Genomic DNA, 17,062 nt, shown 5'->3' on the forward strand with positions numbered 1-17,062 from the left:
TGCCACAAACAGGGGTCGTGACTGTTTTCGCAGCTTTGCCTAGACGAAAAAACACCGAGCCTAGGCGCCTGCCAGTCGCCGCTGCCGGGGAAGGCCAGGGGAGTCCTCGGGTCCTGGGGGTCCTGCGCGCTGGCGGCGTCCGGTCCCCCGCGACCGACCCGCGTAGAACCTCAGCCCCGGCTCTTGCACGACGCTCCCCCGCTCTCGCTGCCTACCGGGGGTCGGAGTCCCGCGGCCTGCGCAGCCGGGCTCTCAGGTAAGCGCAGCCCGGTCCTCACCTCCTGCTGCGCCAAGCTAGCGGGGAGGCCCAGCCTCGCTCCTTCCTCGGGCTCGGGCCTACCGTCCCTTCCTGTCCCTGTGCCACTAGGGCTGCAGCCGCAGGACAGCCTTTGGGAAGTTTCTGGGGACCCTAGCGGTCAGGGCCGGACCCTGTATGGAGCTGGACACGGGCAGCTCCGGGTGCAGCCCGAGCTCAGCGGCAGCCGGAAAGGACCGCCCGGGCTCTGCCTCTGCCTCCCTGGCCTGGCGGAAGGAAGGGGCATCTCCTCTCAGCTCCGTAAGGAGGAGGGGGCTGTGGAGTATGGGACACTGACCCCCAATCCTTGTCCGACTCGGTTGCGTTGGGCTGGAAATTTGTGCGCGTCATAGCATTTTGTTGAGCTGTTACTCTGTGCGGGCTCTGTTCTAGGGGGTTGGGTCACGAGGCCTAGGACAGACCGACAGAAAGCAAGTAAATACACCTGCTGCCGGTGAAGGCCTGGTGCTATAAACAACACACGGAAGAGCTGGGTGGCGGGGGAGAAATTGGGAGTTGAGGATCAGAAGTTCAAGACCTGCCTTGGCTACATGCTGAGTTGGAGGCTAGCCTGGGCCCCATGAGACCCTGTCCTTAAAAAAAAAAAATACTGGAAGAACACCCAGGTGGGCTAGAGATGCTAAAGTCCACTTGGGGCGGGGGGGGGGGGGGGGGGGGGGGGGGGCGCTAGCCAGAGAGTCAAATGATGAGCTCAAACTGGGGGAAGATAAGCAAGCACATAGGCCCTGAGGTAGGTGAAATAAAAGTTGTGGGTAGAGAAGGGGAAGGAGGATTGGCAGGAGGTAGGTCACCTGGATCATCCCTTCTTCCTGGTGGCCACAGTGGCCCCTTAGGACAGAGTCTCTTCTCTATCACCAAGGCTGACAGGTTCAGAGAGGCATTGAACTTAGCCTCTATCCTCTGGAGATTTCCCATGCTGCTTTGCTGCTAGATTTAGAGGCTCAGCAGCCTATGAGATAAGGGAGAGAAGCAAGTGTTTGGGGTTGCTTGCCCTGCTGCTCTCCCTCTGGGTAGGGGTCCCATATAAGAGCTCAGAAAGTTTGGGCAATCCCATTGCACAGATGGGAAAGACAAGCTCTCTCAGCCTCTTGGTGTGTGTGTGTGTTTGTGTGTGTCAGAGTAGGTCCCACCTAAGGCCCAGCAGGCTAGCCACAGAGAGTGGGAGGAAGGAGAGGCCTGAGCCTGGCCTCTGGGGAATGCTCTGAGGTCAGAGCTGCCCTTTCAGGTTTACAGGTGGAAGAAACCTTGCCTCAGCTCCCTGGTCCCCAGAGGCCTGGGCTCCCCTCGTGATCCTCTGCTACTCTTTCAAGATGTCGCAGCCCTTCTTTGTCTCAGTCAGCCCTCTCTCCTTCCTCTTTTTCCTGGTGGGCCAGCTCCTTTCACTTCTCTGTCACTGCATGTGTCCAAAGCCAGGGAAGGAGAAGCCCTGGGTCCCAGGATAGGGGGCGGGGTCCGTGGGCCATGCCTGCCCTTCCTTCCTTTGACAGGGACCCTGATGGTGCTTGCCCAGTGTTCTTAGGAGGGAAGCACAGGGCCCTGAGCATGTGTGCTGGAAGTGTGTCCTCATGTGTTTGTTATCATCACTTCAGTTATTTTAGGAGCACAATCATCATGGCAAACACAGAAGTGGGATGCGGTTGACTGCTTCCCAGCCCCAGTGCTGCTGGAGCAGGGATCTTTTGGGTCGGGAGTTTGGCCTGGCAGCCGCTGGGGCTCTGCCTGCTCAGCAGTGTCCACTTGCTCAAGTCGAGATGCATACCTTGAGCTGCTTGCTACTAGGTGTAGAACTAGCCAGGCTCTGGAGGGGATAGCTGGACTATGGGTGCAGGTGGCCGCCGCCCCTGAGCACTGTGAATCCCAGAGCTGGATTCCCAATCCTACAATGGAGTGACACAGGTGGCAGCTGACACCACTGGTCCTTCCCTGCATAGCCGTTAGACCTGCTAAGGGGGCACCTGGGTCCATGGGCAGACCCCCACCCTCACCCGGCATTCATTCCTTCAGCCTGTAGGAAAGTCATTTATTGCCTGTGGCTGCTGTAGACATTTTCATAGCTTGCCTTATTTTGACTGTCACAACAACCCTGCTAGGTAGTTGTGATTGTCGCTGTGAAACTCAGGAGTGAAGTGACTCACCCAAGGTCACACAGCAAGCAGGAGACAGGGCCGGGAATGCTGTTCTCGCTAGACTTGCCAATTCCATACCCTACAGAAGCTGGGAACCAGGCCTGGGGACACAGGCCTGGTGTCACCCTGGCTATTAGGCTGAGGCAGGAGAATCACAGGTTCAAAGCTGGGCAATGTAGGGAGACCCTGTCTCAAAAGGAGGATTAGGGATGTAGGTCAGTGGTCCAGTGCTTGCCTAGCATAGGTCCTATCTCCAGCAATGCAAAAAAAAAAAAAAAAAAAAATCTGATATGTTTGGGAAATGGAGAGGCCAAACTCAAACACCCTGGAGGTGAAGGGGATTTGGGGGTCTTATGGCTGGGAAGGATGGGTGTCATGTGTCACTGAATTCAGGGGTTACTAGGAATTCACAAGTTCTCTCTATATCCTCCTTGTGGCTCTGCCTTTGTTAGCTTTCTCTTTCTCTCCAGAGCTCTGGCCCAGAGTCACAGTTGGCCTGCTGATCTCAGCAGGGTAGGTTCTCAGAGGCCATGGTGCATGGACTTTCTGGTTGGCCAGGCTTGGATACACTTACATTTCCTGACGTTTGTGCTATGTGGAGTTCACCACATCTAAACCCCTGGACAGAGCAGGGGTGCTGAGCTCCCTCTGGAAAGTGGGGACCTCTTGCTGACTGACCCCTATCCTGTTCTCTGACCTTTCCCAGCCAGAGCTAGACTGTTACAGTACCCACTTCCTGTCTCACCTTCCCCTAGGCCTGCCCACATGAAATGGGACCCTGTCACCTCTTTGGAAAGACCCTTTTCAGTACTCCAAGAGTGAAATTACATTGCATGTAGGTGTGCTGCTTACTCCTACTTACTCCATCTGATCCAGCCTGCCAAGTGTGTTCATCTTTCCAACTGCCCCAGATGCCCAGCCTATTCTTTTTGGTTGTAAGACCAAGTTCAATTCTACCTCAGGGCTTTTGTATTTGCTGATCTCTCCAAGGAATGCTCTTTATCCAGAGTTTTCCAAGGCTAACTACTCAGCTGCATATCTAATATTGACGGAATACCAATCTAAATCAGCCTTCTTATGTTCTCTGGAATTCAGCCTTAGCTGTGAGGCAAGGCCATGATAACTAGATAGAAGGCCGTTCTGTCTTGTCAGTCAGTCTGTGGAAGCAGCCTTGGCGTGCATGGAGGGACCTACAAAACATCTTCCTTGCTGGTTTTTGACTGCAAGGCATGCTTCTGCCTAATGGTCTAACGTGGCTGTTCTCATTTCTTCCATCACATCCGTATTCCAGCCAACAGGAAGGAAGGAAGGCACGACCTGAAACTGGCGAGTCACACTCTGCTGGTGTCCACGTGGCCAGTCCTTCCTGCAAGGGAAGCTGGGGAAAGCAGACTGAAATCCAGGGTTCTGCTGGTAAGTGTGGATGCTGGGGACTTCCTGTCTGTGCTGCGTTTCCGTCATTCTGTCCCACTCCGCTGTCTCCAGTGGAAGTTGACTTTTTAAGTACAAGGGTTTGTGTCTGCTCTCCTCCCATCCCTGGGGGGATGACCTCAGGAGGGTAGACCTTGTCCCTGTCACATCTGAGCAACCCAGTGAGTTGCTGGATATACCAGACCCATGCCTGGTCAGATCTGCTGGGCAAGCAGAAGGGCACATGAATGACGGATGGCTGCTCCGTTCACCTTTGCCATGGTCAGGACTGGGAAGGAGCCAGCTTCTTTTGGGGGTGTCTGCTGGGGACCAGGTACATACCTCCTTACTCTCCCCATCAGCAAGCTGGAGGTGTAACAAATCAGAGCCAGGGCCCAACCTGATTGGGGGACCTGAGCACACGGGGGTTCCTGTCTTTTCAGCAGAGGTAGCACTAGAATGGAATGGCCCTGAAACTGAGACTGTCCCTGAGTCCCCCAAGCCCTGCCTCTTTCTGCTGCTGCTCAGGGATTCTATAGTGAACCCACAGGGCTCCTTTTGCAGTACCTGGGACACTGAACAGGAGCTCCAAGCTCCTGGCCGCTCCTGCCACAGATAGGTCACCAGGCCTCAACCTTTTCCTGTGAAAAGCTTTCAGCAGCTTTCCTGATAGTATACACGCTTGTGCGCCCACGCCTGGGTGGAGTGCCTGGGGCTTAGTGTGCCACCCTGGTCTGCAAAGTCCCAGCCATGTTTCTGTGTTGGTCATGGTGGCACTATTGAGTCTGGATCCACCCACATCCCATTTGGGAGGCCCATTCATTTGGCCAGCAGTTCAGGCTCATTCATTTTACTGCCATCTTGTGGTCAAAGGCTGACACTGCTTCACCTGCGCACATCCCCTGCCTGACTGCTCGATGTTTTGGGTAGAGGAGAGTTCCTTCAGATCCCTGACCCTAATACTGCCACCCATGAGACCTGGGGCTCAGCTTGTCCTGCAGGAGGCCCTACTGCTATCCCCAGACAATCCTCTCACCAAGATTCCTTGTTTAGGGTTTTCTGGCCACCTTTAGTTCCCTCCCTCCAGGGCATTCTAGGGACCCCAGATCCTCAGCAATCTGGTCCTCCAGGCCGAATGCCACAAAAATACTGGCCTCTGGGCTGCTCTGGCCTCCAGCTTCTCCTGGTAACCTGGCCTTCTCAGATGACCCCCTTGGCCCTCTTTGGGCCACTGTTCCAGGCCCTGTACCTAGCGACCTCCTTGTGTTTCCCAGTGTCCTCTCCACCTGCATCTCCTTTCCTGAGGACCTTAGCAACCGTGTGGCCTCAGAGATCAGATGGTGGGCGGGTTTTGTAAGGTGGAGTTGGGAGTCATTCGGTCCTCCCAGTACAGTCCTGCTGGAGGTATTCTGCGTCACCATGGCCTCAGCAAGAGAATACTGTTCTCAGCGCCATTCCAGAGAGGACACCGAAGCACCAGGAGGCCAAGCAGCAGGGGCGGGCTGGAGGCTGGAGGGACAATCTGGGCAGAGCCTGAAGAGAGGGGCCAGGCCCTGTCCAGAGCGAGAGGCCCCTGAGCCTTCTGTCTCCTACCCAGAGAGTCTCACGTGTGGCCTGCACTTCACGCTGCCACTTTGGTTTTCCCTGGGAGCCTTAGATAGAGGGAGGAGGGCCCTGTGCCCTAACTACGTGGGCTTGTCTTCAGGGCCACTGCCGGTGGAATGGCCAGCCTGCAGGAGGCCAACGGAAGCACAGCGTGGCCACCGCCCGCAGCATCCAATATCAGCGAGCCCCACCAATGCCTGCTGCTTCTGTATGAGGATATCGGCTCCTCCAGGTGGGGTTCCTGGCCCCACGGAGGGTTGGCTGTGGGTGCGTGGTCAGGGGATGTTATGGCCTGGGGGATCTGTGTGCCTACCTCACCAGTGAACCGCCTTCTGTGCCCCCTGCCAGGGTCCGGTACTGGGACCTCCTGCTGCTCATTCCTAATGTGCTCTTCTTCATCTTCCTGCTCTGGAAGCTTCCCTTAGCTCGGGCCAAGATCCGTGTCACTTCCAGCCCCATTTTCATCACCTTCTACATCTTGGTGAGTTCCCTCCACTCGGTGACAGAAAGCCCATCTCTGATTTAAGCACAAAGGGAAATGAATGAATTGCTTCCATAATGAAAATGGCTTCAGGTATGGCTGGATCCAGGGGCTCTGCCTCTTTCTCTTTCCTGCACTTGGTTCTCCCCACAGAGTTGATGCCAAGGACAGCTGGGAACTCACCTGGCTTTTCCAGCTGCACTAGGGAGTCCCTCTTCCCTGGCTGCTAGGGGAGACCTAGCCTGTCCTTGGATTGGCCCACCTAGGATCCCACATTCATGCCTGAGCCAATAACAGGCTAGCAAGGAAAGGGAAAGGTTGAGACGGGCCAGCAGATCGTGCTAGCTGAGGGAGGCAAGTGATCCCTATGGGAAAGTGGGGAACTGGTAGAGGGATAAATGAACGCTGGGTAAGGAAAAATGTCCACAGCAGCCCTGTCCAGTCAAATGTTCTCCCACTTGTGTGGTGTCTTTGCAGCAGGTTTTCCTAAGGAGAGGGTCTGAAGTCTCAGCCCTTGGTGGGCCCTCTGTGTGCTGCTTTGGGGATATAGAAGCGAGGTTGTACATGAGGCAGAGGCTCTAAGGGTGACCTCCCTGGGTATATCCCCCATTCCAGGGTGTGGGGTTTCTTTCTCCACATGGATAGGAGCCTGATTGACTGGAATATTCCAGATTCAGACTCTCAGATGTCACCTGACAACTGAGTGGCTCTCTGGTCCCTTCTGTGGTCAGGCTCTGAGTTTCCCACTAAAGATGGGTGGTGGGCGTGCAAGGAGACATGGCTGTCACTTGCCTAAGGTCATAGAGCAGGAAAGCAGCAGGGCTAGGTCTGAGCCCCAACTGCTTGGTTCTCTAATCACAGGGAGCTGATGGGGCTTTGGATGGGCAGCAGTGGAGTTTCCATGCCTGAATCCTGTGCTGGAACATGCCTTCATGTGTCCCACTCTGACCCACCCTGTACCATCCCTTGTCATTCTTGAGTAGATCCTGCAGAAGGAGGCATTGTTGATTCTGACACCACACTCTTCTCTCTTGCTCTGCAGGTGTTTGTGGTGGCCCTGGTAGGCATTGCCAGGGCTGTGGTTTCTATGACTGTCAGTGCCTCTGATGCTGCCATAGTTGCTGACAAGGTGCAAGGGGGGAGGCCAGCCTGGTGGAGGTTGTGATGTGCCCTCTGTACCCTGAGCCTGTTGGAGAGACTTAGGGATGTCTGGCTGGGTGGAGCTCACCCCCAGCTGATCCTGTGCCTTTCTGTGCCCAGATCCTGTGGGAGATCACCCGCTTCTTCCTGCTAGCCATTGAGCTGAGTGTGATCATCCTGGGCCTTGCCTTTGGTATGCATACTGCAGGGCTGTCCTCCAACCTGGGTTGGCTCTCCCTACCCTTCCTGTGGTTGTCCAGAGATGGCTCTTAAGAGGAGGGGCTGACTCACCCCTGTGCCTTGCAGGTCACCTAGAGAGCAAGTCCAGCATCAAGCGGGTGCTGGCTATCACCACAGTTCTGTCTCTGGCCTACTCAGTCACCCAGGTATGTGGTGGTGGTGGTGTCAAGGGTCATGTTTCCGAACTGTAAGTGTTCCCAAGGAGTCACATGGACTAGGCAGGGCCAACTTTCCCTGGACACAGACTGTAGGTGAGCCTAGGAAAGGCTAAGAAATAAATGTGTGAGAGCTAGTGCCTAGCCAGGCACCCTGAGAGTATATGCTAGGGGCCTTTTTTAGGCTGCATAGGACTGCACCTTGAAGGCTTTGTCCACAAGGGACTCATCCAGGGTCTGAACTGCCCCTGGAGTTAGGTGGGTGGGCATGGCTGGGGCTTAGGCTGGGACAGGGCCTGACATGTGGAGTGCCCTGGGCTCTGCAAGGGAAAGCCAAGAGAGGCTTCAGTGGTAGAACTGACTTGACCTCCTTGCCTTCTACAGGGGACTCTGGAGATCCTGTACCCTGACTCCCATCTTTCGGCTGAGGATTTCAACATCTATGGCCATGGTGGCCGCCAGTTCTGGCTGGTCAGCTCTTGCTTCTTCTTCCTGGTGAGGTCTGGCGTGCTCCCTGGGGGCAGGTGAAGGAGCCTGGCCTGGCCCGGCCTCCCTGTCACCCCTGTCTCTGCAGGTCTACTCACTGGTGGTAATTCTCCCCAAGACCCCCCTGAAGGAGCGCGTATCCCTGCCCTGTGAGTACCTGCTGGAGCAGGGGCAGGAGGGCACTGGCCTGCTCCCAGCCTTGCAGTTGGGGATCCCTGGGGAGGGGGAGAACCCCAAGGTTTATACCTGGGCCCTAAGGGTAGTGTGGTTCAGAAGCTCATGGCCCTTGCCCCGCAGCACGGAAGAGTTTCTACGTGTATGCAGGCATCCTGGCCACACTCAACTTGCTGCAGGGGTTGGGGAGTGCTCTGCTGTGTGCTGACATCATTGAGGGGCTCTGGTAAGAGGGTGCCCACCATGGGAGTGGGCTAGGTGTGGGGTGGAGTGGATACCACTGTGGCAGAAGGGGTCCCCACGCCCTTGGGCAAGGCACTGGGTCAGGGCAGGACCACAGGCCCTGGCCATGCTGACCTGCCCCCTACCACAGCTGTGTGGATGCCACTACCTTCCTGTACTTCAGCTTCTTTGCACCGCTCATCTATGTGGCTTTCCTCCGTGGCTTCTTTGGGTGAGTTATGGCCAGACCTCTGCACTCTAATGTGGCTGGGCCTGCAGCTACTGTGTGTGCATGGCCAGGGAGGTGGGTGCACAGAGGGCACTGGGTGGCACACTTTAGCATCTGTGTAGATGCTGTCTGTGTATGTGTAGCAAGCACAGACAGGTGCAGCCCCCTCCACCAAGAGATAGGGATCCAGTTTAGCAGTGCTGTCCTATTACCTGTTTTGTCAACAAGCACCTGCTGTGAGGTAGACCCTGCTGTACCCCAAAGACACCAGGAGAGTAAAGCAGGTGTGAGTGCACTCAGGGAGCGTGCACCTCTGAGGGTTCACAGTGAACCCCAGTTGGAAGGAGGATGTGCTGTGTGCACAGGTGCATGTGGGGAGCATCAGAGGCTAGGAGGCAAAGGCAGGGACTGGCTCCCCACCAGGCCTGATGTGCTGGAGTGCAGGCGGGGTTTGCTCTCCCGTCAGGCTGGGGTGCTGGACCTGGACCGTCTCTGGGGAGGCCTACAGAGCCTAAGAGCTGAGGCCTGCTCCCATATGCACAGCCTGCTGCTCTTTGAGCCTCTTCTAGCTATCCCAATGATGGTGACCAGGTTCAGGAGCGGGTTGTCATGTGCTGCAGGCATAGGGGTCACACTTGGCCAGGGTTGGTGAAGGCTAGGGTTTAGTTTATTGTCACCCATGGGGGCTGACATACCCATGGGCGGAGAGGCGTAGAAGCTCTTGCCTCATCTCTCAGGCGTGGGTGGGGCCAGCTTCAAAGCTTGGTGGGCTCAAGGGTTCCTGCAGGTTCCTGCAGATGAGCTAGGGCTCTGTCTGGCCTCTGCTCCTCCTGACTGCAGTGGCCCCTCTGCATTCTCTCACCAGCTCAGAGCCCAAGATCCTTTTCTCCTACAAATGCCAAGTGGATGAGACTGAAGAGCCAGACATGCACCTGCCACAACCCTACGCAGTGGCCCGGCGTGAGGGCGTAGAGTCTGCAGGGCCTGCGGGGGTCTCGGCAGCCAGCTACTCCAGCACGCAGTTCGACTCTGCTGGAGTGGCCTACTTAGATGACATTGCCTCCATGCCCTGCCACACGGGCAGCATAAACAGCACAGACAGCGAGCGCTGGAAAGCCATCAATGCCTGAGTGGGCACCTAGGCATCAGGGAGGCCTGTGAAGACAGATGGGGCTCCCAGGTGGAGCAGAGTGCAGTTGAGGAACTCATGTGGATAGTAGCCCTGGGCAGGGGTACCTGCACCCCGGGATACAGGCTTCCTCCTGTCCTCCACCCCCAGTTCCCCTTTGTTACCTGTGCTCCAGCTTGGGACCCCTGCCTTCCCAGCACTACATTCCTGCTGGGGTCCTGCCTGCCTATCCCCTGTCCCTTCCCCATAGCTCGCAGCCTCTTCAGCCATAAGGCTACAGTGTGTATATTTTCTTGATCTATTTTTTAATAAAAGCAAAAAGAGTAGTAGATGTGGGCTGGTGCCTTTTAGCAGCAGGACTTTATAGGTGGCAGGGCGGCCCCTACCAGGGGATGTCCCCAGAACTGGCTGCCAGGGCAGGGTAAGGGGCAGGTCACTGTGGCTTGTTGGAGGCGAGGAGACCAATATGGAAAGAAGAGAGTTCTGGGGAGCTGAGGTCTCCCTACCATGTTCAGCCCAGTAGGTGGAGCCTGTGGTCCCCACCACCCTGGGCTCCTTAAGCTGTCATCTTGGGCCTTCCCTCTCCAGTTATGTCGTCTGTAAAGTAGGGGCAGAGAGACACATCTGACCCTGTGTGCCACCAGTCACCTGCCACAGAAACTGATTCTAAGTCTCTGGAACAGTGCATTGATTGATGGTGACTGAGAGTATAATGTAACTGTCAAGAACAGGTGGAAGAAATGCTGGGCTAGAATGATAGCTCAGCAGTTAAGAGCACTGCTTGCTGCTGCAGAGGATTTGGATTTGATTCCCAGTACCTCTATGGTGACTCAAAACCATCTATCCCTCCAGTCCCTGGGGACCTACCCTCTTCTGACATCTTCAGGCACCAGACACACGTGGTGCACAGACATCCTTGTAGAAAAACACCCATATACATAAAAAAAAATTTCAAGAAAGTGCTGGAACTGTAGGATATTCTACAAGGCATGGTGTGGAAAGAGGACTCAATGTGGTTGGTGACCTCCAACTGTCCCTGAGCAGGAAGAGTCTACCAAGTTCATAGCCAAGCCAAATGATCAGAGCCAAGAGGCGACCTCGGCTTGGCTGGGTCCCCACCTGCCCCAGGGGCTGGCCCTCAGGCCAGGAGGGTGCCAAGGGCACGACCCCCAACATTTTGTTGTCATGTGGTAACGCCTTCATGTAAGAGTTCTTGGGACCCAGGCCCAGAAGGACAGTGTTGGCCTGAGCACTGCAGATGACCAGGTATGACGGTCAGTGAGCTTCAATCCTGGGGGTGAGGGGACAGACCACAATGCTGCCAGAGTCTCTGGGAGCTTCTTCCAAGTGATACACTTGCAAGTGTGCCTTAGGGCTTACGTGGGAGCCCTGTGGCTTACGTGGGAGCCATGTGGCTTACATGGGAGCCTGGTCTGAGGGTGCTAATGGCTTGCTCTCGCTGAAATCATGATAGCTTTTGGAACCACTTAGGAGGATTGGGTAGTCAGATCCAGAGCTGGGTGGGTGGGTTCACATCTCTACTCTGTGTGTGTGTGTGTGTGTGTGTGTGTGTGTGTGTGTGTGTGTGTGTGTGTAGTGGGGAGGAGTAGGCTGTGATATCACAGTAGCAAACTTTGCTTGTCAGAGCCGTCACTGAGCAAGCTGTTAAGAGTACAGAGGGAACCACCACAGAGCTGAGGCACATGCCAACTTAAAAAAAAAGATTTATTTTATTTATGTGAATGTGTGTATGTCTGTGTGGGTATATGCTGTGTGGGTGTTTGGGTGGGTGGGTGTTCACAGAGACTAGAGGAAACCCTGGATTCTTTGGAGCTGGAGTTACAGGGCATTATGCATAACTCAAAATGGGTAGCTCCGTTGTGGTGGCTGGTTTTGGTTTGTTTTTTGTTTGTTTCTGTTCGTTTCTCAAGACAGAGTTTCTCTGTGTCGCCCTGGCTGTCCTGGAACTCGCTCTGTAGACCAAGCTGGCCTCAAACTCACAGAGATTTGCCTGCCTCTGCCTCCCAAGTACTGAGATAAAAGGCACACACCACCGTACTGGGTTGTGGTAGCTAGTTTTATGTCAACTTGACATAAACTGAAGTCATCTGAGAGGAGGGAACCTCAATTGAGAAAATGTCTCCATAATATGAGGCTGTAGGCAGGCAAGTCTGTGGGCCAGTGGTTCTCAACCTTCCTAATGCTTCGACTCTTTAATAAAGTTCCTCATGCTGTGCTGACCCCAACCATAAAATCATTTTTATTGCTACTTCATAACTGTAATTTTGCTACTGTTATGAATTGCAATGTAAATACCTGTGTTTTCCAATGATCTTAGGCGACCCCTGGGAAAGGGTCATTTGACCCCTTTGGGGGTCATGACCCACACACAGGTTGAGAACCACCGCTGTAGAGCATTTTCTTAATTAGTGGTTGATGTGAAGGGGTCCAGCCCATTGTGGGTGAAAATGCTCCTGAGCTGATGGTGCTGGGTTCTATAAAACAGCAGACTGAGCAAGCCATGGCGGGCAAGCCAGTAAGCAGCACTCTTCCATGGCCTCTGCATCAGCTCCTGCCTCCAGGTTCCTGCCCTGTTTGAGTTCCTGCCTTGACTTCCTTGGATAATGAACTGGGATATGGAAGTATAGGAAAAACAAAGGCTTTCCTTTTGGTCGTGGTGTTCACAGCAGTAGAAGAACTAAGACATCAGCCCTCTGTAAGAGTAGTCTGTGCTCCATCTCTCCAGCTCTTTTGTTTTATAAATAAATACAGACACTATTTACACATGGAAAAGCAAAAACAAAGCAAGGCGCAAACTTCTTGGAGGTTGCCTTGTGGCGGGAGGTGACCCTCTCCCTCTGACCTTGAGTTTATCTCCACACACAGGGCAGGGGCCAGGTGACCCCGAATTGGGTGTGGAGCTAGCCTGCCTACAGTGCTTACCAGGAAGCTGCTACCATTTCACCTTTTTTGCCGTAAAAGCTCGCAGCTGCCCATGCCCCAGCACAGTGGGTCTTGGTGGTCTTTCCAGGCAGGTGGGAGAAGGGCTCCTCCTTAGGAGCCCACGTGTGAGTGCTCACTCATGACCAGCAAGCACTCTGGATAGACTTGATGTTGCCACAATGAACAAGACAACTCCAAATCCTTATAAATTGGCCTGTGGGGATTTATGCAAGAGCAGTTGCTAGAATTCACAGTTAAATTAGTTTTAATCAGTCTTCTGCAGGGACTGTGTTATCCTCCCAGATGTGGTCTTATTTTTCTTCCCTACTGTAATAGAAGCCTTGATTTTCTTTCTTTTTTTGGGGGGGTGCGGGGGAGGCATAGAGGATGCACAACTGCCCCTAATTGAAGCCTGTTGAAGCCTATGCTTTCTAGGCTCCCGTGAGTGATGTGGGCCTCAGCAGCTGAGTTTTGGTCAGTGGGATGGAATGGGCAAGCAACATTCTGAAAGAGAGGGAGTGGGCTCTTTCCAGCTCATGGAGATGTCCTTGTAATGACTGTAGTAACAGTAGCCATCTTGAACCATAGGTTAACTTGGGGACCAGAAGCCTCTCATGCAACAAGATAGAGGGGCTGATATCCCTGACACTGCCATGTGTCTGCCATGGCCTTGGAATTCAGCTTTCCAATGGCTTTTGGAATGAGCAAGATAAATGGCTATCTTGTTTAAACACATTGGGCTCTTCCCTCACATTTGAACCTAATCTTAGCCAGCACGCCAGGCCGCCAGTCACACGCTGTGCACGCCTTGTCTCTGAAGAGCCTGCCTAGGGCAAAGGCTGTCAGCCAAACAGGCAGCCTGACTGTGGCTTATGCCAGCACCTACTGCTTTGAACTCTCTGTGGATGAAATCTCCAGGCCAACTGCAGCTGCTCACTGCCAAAGCACTCAGGCTCCTGAAGGCTTTGGCCACTGTTTGAAGCCCTTTGTGTGAGAGCTTTTAACCATCACAGGGAACTCTGGCAGCCATTTTCATCCAGACCAGAGGGAAGGCAGCAAAAGGCCTGTGATTGGTGCAAAAATGGCTCCTCATTTGCATGAGGGACTGCGATGACTGGGGACACAGTGGTCCCTTATTTGTATGTTGTGAATAAAGTCCTTTATGAACAGGAAGGGCTGGGCTGTGGTTGGTGCAGACACCCTTGCCACACACACACACCTTTGAAGACTGTCACTCTTTCAGTGTGGTGACCATCTTATGCTGCCCCCTGGTGTCATTACAAGAGGAGCTTCAGCATCAGCTCTGAAGGTAGCTGAGGACTTCTGGAGAGCAGAGGAGAGCAGAGCAGACAAGATGGCAGAGGGGTGGTGGTGGTGGAGAGCTGAGACTGAGGGAAGACAAAGGCTGTGAGAAACTACAAGTCCATGTCATTGGAGGAGTTCCCAGTCTTTTTTTTAAGAAAAGATTATGTATGTATGTATGTATGTATGTATGGATGGATGGATGGATGGATGGATTATGCTTACAGTGTTCTGCCTGCGTGCATGCGTGCACGCTGGAAGAGGGCACCAGATCTCATTACAGATGGTTGTGAGCCACCATCGGTTGCTGGAACTGAACCAGGGCCTCTGGAAGAGCAGCCAGTGCTCTTAACTTCTGAGCCATCTCTCCAGCCCCTCTACAATTCTTAAGAACTGGGGATCCCCATCCCACAGGCCTGGAGCTGAACACTAGTTGATACTATATGCTGAGGGTCCCAGCACTGTAAGCATAAGAGCTGTAACACTAGTAACTGAAGGATTAAAGGCCTTATTTATTTTTTATTTATTATTATTTATGACTGGCCTTATTTATTTTTTATTTATTATTATTTATGTATATATATTTGAGGTGGGGTTTCTCTGTGTAGTTTTGGTGCCTGTCCTGGATCTCACTTGGTATACCAGGCTGGTCTTGAACTCACAGAGATCTACCTGCCTCTGCCTCCCGAGTGCTGGAATTAAAGGTGTGCACCACCACGCCCGGCTATTTATTTTTTAAAGATGTATTTGTTTTTATTATATGTATATGAGTGTTTGCCACTAGTGTGCAGTACCTGTGGAGGCCAGAGGAGGGTGTTGGGTCCCCTGGAACTGAAGTTATAGACTGTTATGAGTCACCATGAGGGTGCTAAGAACTGAATCCCAGTCTTCTGCAAGAGTAGCCCGTGTGCTTAACCACTGAACCATTTCTTCAGCCATTTATTTATTTATTTATTTATTTATTTATTTATTTATTTATTTAATCACTTATTTATTGACAGGGTCTCATATAGCCCAGACTGGTTTAGAATTCATTATACAGTGGAGGATGACCTTGAATTTCTGATCCTCCTACCTCTACTTCTCCAAGTGCTAGGATTACAGGTATGAACCACCAAGACCATTTTATTCAGTGCTGGGAATGGAAACCAGGGCTTCATGCCCATCAGACAGGCACTATACCAACTGAACTGCATCCCCAGCCCAATATGCACACCTAAGCAGACAGCAGGTGGTTGATTCTCAGTCCCCACCTGCTACTTCCTCCAGTGTGGCTTTGACAGGAACCCTGTTCTCAGTCTCTCAGACTGATTGTGCCAGGGGTAGGGTGGAATGGGTGGAGTAGGGGGAGTGCAAGGGAGTGGCTGCAGAAGGTAGCTTCCCTGTTCAGGAATTCTCTATGGTCCATTCCTAAGCAGCTTCATCCCAGGTGATGGGGGAGGTGCTGTGTAATTGGTCCTGAGGCTAGGGCCTGGGCTGGCTGCTAGAGCATGCCTAGTGTTTGGTTTCTCATATCACTTGGCACTGAGGTCTCAGCTGCATACTGTAGCCTGCTGTGAGGCATGTACAGAGCCCCTGCAGTCAGATCTCCTTAGGTGGCCTCTCAGCACAGATTCAGTTCCATCTGGCTAGGACCTGAGGGTATTCCAGAGAGGGCAACTTGAATAGAGCTGGAAAACACAAAGCCACCCCAAGGAGATGGGTCTCCAACTTCAGGGATGCAAGCTCACACTCCATAGGTCCCACAGACCCGGGACTCCCAGATAGTCAGGGTGATAGCTCATGGGCCACCACTGCAAAGGGGCCTTCTGGAAATTTCCTGTGCTTCCGTTTTCTCTGGTTTCAAAGGCTGGCCCTGGTCCTTATTAATAGGGTATGTTGTAGGCCTGAACAATGCCTTTAAAAATAATCAGCTTTCAGAATTTCAACAGTCCGTTTCCGCATATTCTGATTTTCTGCATCCCCTCAAAATCAAATTCACAGAATGTGACACCCCAGACTGGGGTACTCTATCCCCACCCCAATCCTCAGGTCCTCTGCACCTGTCCAGGGCCAGTCCTGCAGCTCTTGTACATGTGTAAAGCTTTAAATGTCACATGTGGCATTGGGGTGACTTGGGCACCACAGGCAGCTGCTGACAGGTGCCACGTGCACAAGGTTGCTTGGTGACTTAGAGGACAAGCAACCTCAACCTGGCCACCCAGTCTTCAGGGACACAGCCCTCAGCCTGTCCAGCCATGGGGTGTCTCAGAAGGATGTCACGAGTACAAAGAAAGAAGCTTCTGGTATTTGGCAGACTTGGGGCCTTGGTGCTGAAGGCTCAGGAATAGGCCCACAGATCCCAGAGGCCACAAATTCAAAGAACAAAAAGACCTATGGCTTCAGCCTCAGCGGGTAGAGGGCTGTGTCTGCAGATACTTAGGCTGGAGGTTCACTGCTCTGTTCTGAAAGTCCAGCATTCACTCAGCTCTAAGCAGCATCTCATGGTGATACCAAATGACATCTGTGTGTGCCTCGGGGATTAGGACCCTCAGCTCCCATAGCTGCTACTGTAACAGCTCTCAGGCATAGGGCATCCAGACTCACAGACCCTAGTAATGGCCTTGATTCTAAAGGCCTTTGGCTCTTGAGGCAGGGGGATGCCCTAGTGTGGAAGTCTTCCAGTGACCAGAAACAGTTTCTCTTCTCTGTTTCCATCAGCCTTGGTGCTCTGCCCTCTGCCAACTATCTGGTGTCTCTGCTTCCGCCAGCACTCGCTCCTGTGAGGTGAGGGGCAATCACCGCTGGTAGAGAACCCATAGCCAAAAGTGGGGGTTGCAGGGCTCCCCGCACCAATCGGGGTAGAGTCCTTCATGCTGGCCACCAGAGGAAATGCTCCCCCTCTGATCTGGGTGGAAATGGCTACAAGTTCTCCTCAGTTTACCTGAGGGTGGTGGTGCCCAGAAAGGCTGGTTCAAACTGGTCCAAGGATTGACTTGGTGCTTAACAGTCAGTAGCTGCAGTCACAGAGTGGCTTCCTTCAGGCCTCTGCATAGGACTAAAGCCCAGGCTGCCCAAGAGTTGCAGCTGACTGACATTCCTCTGCTCAAGGCAGAAGCCAAAGC

The 17,062-nt window shown here is 53.4% G+C and overlaps 1 protein-coding gene across 2 annotated transcripts; it reads left to right on the forward strand.

The window, feature by feature from the left end:
* On the forward strand, positions 1-10,042 carry Tpra1 (transmembrane protein adipocyte associated 1). 2 transcript variants are annotated; one of them, XM_052720780.1, is made up of 12 exons: positions 1-256; positions 3,734-3,855; positions 5,558-5,689; positions 5,806-5,938; positions 6,981-7,067; positions 7,199-7,271; positions 7,385-7,464; positions 7,858-7,968; positions 8,048-8,108; positions 8,257-8,359; positions 8,507-8,587; positions 9,450-10,042. In XM_052720780.1, the coding sequence occupies exons 3-12, from the start codon at positions 5,574-5,576 to the stop codon at positions 9,712-9,714; spliced, it is 1,110 nt and encodes a 369-aa protein (XP_052576740.1). In that variant the 5' UTR covers positions 1-256; positions 3,734-3,855; positions 5,558-5,573; the 3' UTR covers positions 9,715-10,042. The 2 variants fall into 2 exon arrangements, with proteins under 2 accessions (XP_052576740.1, XP_052576742.1); XM_052720782.1 differs by lacking the exon at positions 1-256 and adding an exon at positions 295-556.
* The last annotated feature ends 7,020 nt before the right edge of the window (positions 10,043-17,062 follow it).

Source organism: Peromyscus californicus, unplaced genomic scaffold (genome assembly GCF_007827085.1).
Source record: "Peromyscus californicus insignis strain IS unplaced genomic scaffold, ASM782708v3 Scaffold_6__1_contigs__length_162567912, whole genome shotgun sequence".
NCBI lineage: Eukaryota > Metazoa > Chordata > Mammalia > Rodentia > Cricetidae > Peromyscus > Peromyscus californicus.

Bases quoted from the DNA above. Each gene is read 5' to 3' on its own strand.
- Tpra1 (XM_052720780.1), top strand. From the start codon at position 5,574: ATGGCCAGCCTGCAGGAGGCCAACGGAAGCACAGCGTGGCCACCGCCC. The intron at 7,465-7,857 runs GTATGTGGTGGT...TGCCTTCTACAG, and splicing joins TGGCCTACTCAGTCACCCAG to GGGACTCTGGAGATCCTGTA. The intron at 7,969-8,047 runs GTGAGGTCTGGC...CTGTCTCTGCAG, and splicing joins GCTCTTGCTTCTTCTTCCTG to GTCTACTCACTGGTGGTAAT.